This window comes from Gossypium arboreum, chromosome 4, assembly GCF_025698485.1.
Source record: "Gossypium arboreum isolate Shixiya-1 chromosome 4, ASM2569848v2, whole genome shotgun sequence".
Lineage (NCBI taxonomy): Eukaryota > Viridiplantae > Streptophyta > Magnoliopsida > Malvales > Malvaceae > Gossypium > Gossypium arboreum.
In genome coordinates, this window is record NC_069073.1 from 89,021,236 (window position 1) to 89,026,266 (window position 5,031).

Sequence of the window (5,031 nt, forward strand, 5' to 3'; positions counted from 1 at the left end):
CCCTAGACCTTCAACCATTTTGCAAGACCCCTCATTTGAAAGCTCATGCTTCAAGGGTCTCAAAAATACAAAAATCATCAACAAAGGACATAGAAGTCACTTGTGAGTGCTTCACGTTGCTGAAAATTTTAAGCTCTTGAAACCCCTTCAATGGATAATTTTTGGTGGTGAAAAGAGATGAGTAAGGGATGATATCATCCTTCTTTATTTTATTTCTATTTTAGTCAAAATTGGTCACCTAACCCAACAAATTTTGAAAATTTTGACAACATATGTCTCCTATGGCCGGCCACTTCATTTCTAGGGGTCTAATTGCCCTTTAAAATCCCCCAATTTTGCTTCTCTAATAAAATAATACCTTTAGCTATCAAAATATAACTTTTGCACTTTATACGATTTAGTCCTTTTTCGCAATTGGGCTCACAAACATCAAAATTAGCTCACCAATTTTTTCATGTACTATTATAAACATGCCATGACTCTAAAATAATAATAAAATAATTTTTTTAACTTTGAATTTGGGGTCCCGAGACCACTATTCTGACTAACCCCAAAATTGGGCTGTTACACTTGAACTAAGACTTCTCAAACACTCTTAGAACACATAACCACTAAAGCAGAAAGGTATTTGTGTCATTCTATAACACAAACATATACAAAAAATTTTGGGGCGTTACAACTCTACCCTCTAAAAGAAAATTTTAGCCTCAAAATTTTTCCTGATCAGAATAGATAAGGATACTGTTGACGCATTGCATCTTCAGGCTCCCACATGGCCTCCTCAGAGCTATGATTATGCCATAGAACCTTAATCAGTAGGATGGATTTTCTTCTCAGAATCTTTACATCGCGATGCAATATTTGAACTGGTCCTCCTCGAAAGTCAGATCTGGCCTAACATCAATCTCCTCCACTGGAACAATATGCATTGGATTAGAGCGGTAGCGCCTCAACATCGAGACATGGAAAACATCATGAATTCAATCCAACTCTAAAGGTACCTCTAATTGGTAGGCAACCGGTCCCACTCGTTTCAGTATACGCTAGGGTTTAATAAACCTAGGGGCTCAACTTGCCCTTACGACCAAATATCAGTACCTTCTTCCATGGCGAGACCTTAAGAAAAACAGAGTCTCCCATAGAATACTCAATCTCGCGTCGCTTCAAGTGTGCATAAGACTTTTGTCTATCAGATGCCGCTTTCAGTCGATCCCGTATCAATCTGACCTTATCTTCAGTATCAAAAACTAGCTCAGGACCCAGAACTCGTTGCTCGCCTAACTCAGTCTAGCATAAAGAAGTGCGACACTTATGGCCATAAAGTGCCTCGTATGGTGCCATCTGTATACTAGACTGGTAACTAGTATTCTAAGCAAACTCTGCCAATGGCAAATACTCCTCCCAACTACTTCAAAAGTCAATCACACAGCTTTTTAACATATCCTCCAGTATCTGAATTACCCTTTCAGATTGACCATCTGTCTGAGGATGAAAGTAGTACTGAAGTCTAATCTTAAACCTAGAGCCTCATGTAGCTTTTTCCAGAACCAAGACGTGAAACGAGGATCTCTATCAGAGATGATCGAAATCGGTACCCCATGTAGTCTCACTATCTCAGACATATACAGTTTAGCCAGCTTCAGCAGCAAGTATTTAGTACAAACCGGTATGAAATGGGCAGACTTGGTCAATGGATCCACGATGAGCCATACAGAATCCTTCTTAGTGGGTGTGAGGGGTAACCCACTAACAAGGTCTATAGTCACCAGCTCCCACTTCCAAAGTGGAACCTTAATTGGCTGCAACAAACCTAAAGGTAACAGATGCGTAGCCTTAACCTGCTGGTAAGTTAGACATTTACCCACAAAATCGATAACCTCTCGTTTAAGTCATGGCCACCAATATAACTCACAAAGGTCTCAATACATTTTATTTTCGCCAGGATGCATAGCATAGGGGCTACTATACGCCTCTCTCAGTATCAACTGCCTCAATTCAGTGTCTTTTGGTACACAGATTCTCCCACGGAAACAGAGTGCCCCTTCGTTATACAGTTCAAAGTCCTCAGTATCCCCACTCTCAACTTGTCAGAAACGAAGTCCCAAATATTTTTCCTCCAACTACTTACCCTTAATCTGCTCAATCCACGTAGGCTTAACCTGAAGCTCAGCTAGTAGACTTCCATCATCAAATAAACTGGGGCGAGCAAACAACACCCTCAATTCAGTCATAACCTTACGACTTAGTGCGTCGCCAACCATATTGGCCTTACCAGGGTGGTATTAATCATACAGTCGTAGCCCTTAAGCAACTCAATCCATCCACGCTACCTAAGATTTAGCTCCTTCCGAGTGAGGAGATTCTTGAGGCTCTTGTGATCCGTGTAGATGATACACTTTTCACCATATAGGTAATGCCTCCAGATTTTCAATGCGAACACCACTGCGACCAACTCTAGGTCATGCGTCGAATAATTTGCCTCATGAGTCCTAAGTTGATGAGACGCATACGCTACCACCTTACCCTCTTGCATCAACAAATATCCCAAATCGACATGTGGTGCATCGCTGTAGACAGTAAACTCTTTTCAAGACTATGGTTGTATCAAAACAGGGGCCTCAGTCAGTACAGTTTTGAGCTTTTCAAAGCTTTCTTGATGTGCATCAGTCCAGTTAAACGGTACACCCTTACATAGCAGCTTAGTCAAGAGTGTTGCAATCAGTGAAAAACCCTCTACAAATCGTTGATAATATCCTGCCAGTCCCAGAAAACTATGAATTTCAGATATAGTCTTAGGCTCTTTCAAATCCAACATTGCCTTAATCTTTCAAGGATCGACGCTAATCCCCTCAGCAGAAACTACATGGCCCAGAAATGTTACTTCCTATAACTAGAACTCACACAAACTGAACTTGGCGTACATGTAACACCTCTTACCCGAATCTGAAGCTGGAATAGGGTTCGAGGCATTATCGGACTTACATCATCACATTTATACACATTTGAGTCATAAATCTTGCATACAATTTAAAACTTTTAACATTCTTTCACATTGTCCCTTATAAGGGTTCTACGAGACCTTAAAACATGCTTGGAAGAGGTTTGAGACTAAACTGATAACTCAGAAGATCTCTCAGAAACATAGAAAATTTTCATCTCTACAGGGGTCACACGCTTGTGTGCCCTGGCCGTGTGGACATTCAAATTGGGATCACATGGCCGTGTCCCAGCCCGTGCTCAACCCCGTAGAGCTCACTGACTTACCTCACATGACCAGACCACACGCTCATGTGTCTAACCCGTGTGTCATCCACACGTCCCTGTCCCAACCATATGGAAAGAGGGATACATACTAACTTACATCACACGGCCAGCCACACACCCATATGCCAGCCCGTGTTCCACACACAGCCTGTAGACACGTTCGTGTGTATAGGTCCTGCCAAGACTGTAGGGCATACTGACTTAAATCGAAGGGCTACCCCAGAGGACACACGGCCGTGTACTATGGCCGTGTGTCACACACAGTCGAGCCACACGCCAGTGTGTTTAGCCCGTGTAGATGAAAATAGGCTTTTTTCAAGGCACATTTCTCACCCAACACTTAACCACCAGCAACAAGTCATATGCTACTAATATCATACACAAATAAGCAGCCAACCATACCAATTTCATGCACAAATCATGTCATTACATCTCAATGATTTCGCTACTCAAATCAATACTGTTTGTACATTCAGACATATACTAAAGTACATACCAGACCAATCAATATAATCTATTAACCATTCTTTTTTCAAGTCAAAAATCATACTTTTCCTAAGTGCATACTCATCATATACCAAAATGACTACATGATCATCTTGAACTATCACCAAACTTACCACATTATGTCATTACAAAAGCATTATGTACATCACATCTATTGTTTATCAAACACATACTTTAGGCCAACTAAAATGACCAAATACACACTAACATTACCAAACACATTTTACACAACTCAAGCCTACACATGCCATATAACCAAGCCACAAGTATAAAAATACCGAAACCAAAAACCGAATAGTGTGATGCGATCTCCGTCGACTTCCAACCCGAGCGAACGTCTGAATCACTATAAAACATAAAAAGTAACACAAAGTAAGCTATCAAGCTTAATAAGCTCATATGAATATTAAACTCATATATCAAATAACCATATCATAAGCAATTACACAAGATATAATATAGCTCATATGATTTCATCATTCTCTTATGTACTTATTTATAAACTCACTCATTAATTTCACTTGACTACACAATTCCGTGCTCGTTTGATCGTAGTACAACCTATTAATTCGTCTGCAATTTCATATGCATAAACAAACAAAGATATACTACATTCAATTCAATAGCTATCACCTTTACATAGCCAAATAATTCATAGGAAATCTCATAAATTTCCACCTACTCATCATATGAATTTCACAAATATCACTTACTTGTTGATTTCTGTACAAGTACGTAAATTGATTCACATCATCACTTATATTTCTTCCTAACATCGTCTTTACTCGTCGACTCATTTAAACATCGGTGAAAACACATTATCTCAATTCAAAATTAATAAATATAATAGGTTCATAATCCTTTCTCATTCCATTCACAAATTTAACTAATACAATTACCACTCATCAATTCAAACTTAATACATAAAATTCAAGATTTCTAACAAACCTTTCACATACTTATTCATAAGCTGATATACACACTTAGTAACTTCTTCAATTTCAAACTCATAACATACATGTACATACTTGTACCTATCCATATCAATTTCAAATGTACACGAAATACTGTTGCATATTTGACGTCTTGCACACTAAGTTCCGTACTCAACATCTCGCACACTAAGTGCCATTCTCAATGTTCCGCACACTAAGTGCCACATTTAGTCGATATGTCGTCAGACATTACAATAGTCACGCATATACAATTTATACGATATTAAAGCATTAGAAGCATAAATTTAACAATGCTTATTACGAA

At 39.1% G+C, this 5,031-nt stretch overlaps 1 protein-coding gene across 1 annotated transcript; it reads right to left on the reverse strand.

Annotated features, from left to right (window-relative positions):
• Positions 1-723: 723 nt before the first annotated feature.
• Positions 724-2,261, reverse strand: LOC108459074 (uncharacterized). Its single transcript, XM_017758437.1, has 4 exons — positions 2,129-2,261; positions 1,665-1,810; positions 1,117-1,287; positions 724-807 (listed from the first exon to the last, which is right to left on the reverse strand). The coding sequence occupies exons 1-4, from the start codon at positions 2,259-2,261 to the stop codon at positions 724-726; spliced, it is 534 nt and encodes a 177-aa protein (XP_017613926.1).
• Between the last annotated feature and the right edge of the window lie 2,770 nt (positions 2,262-5,031).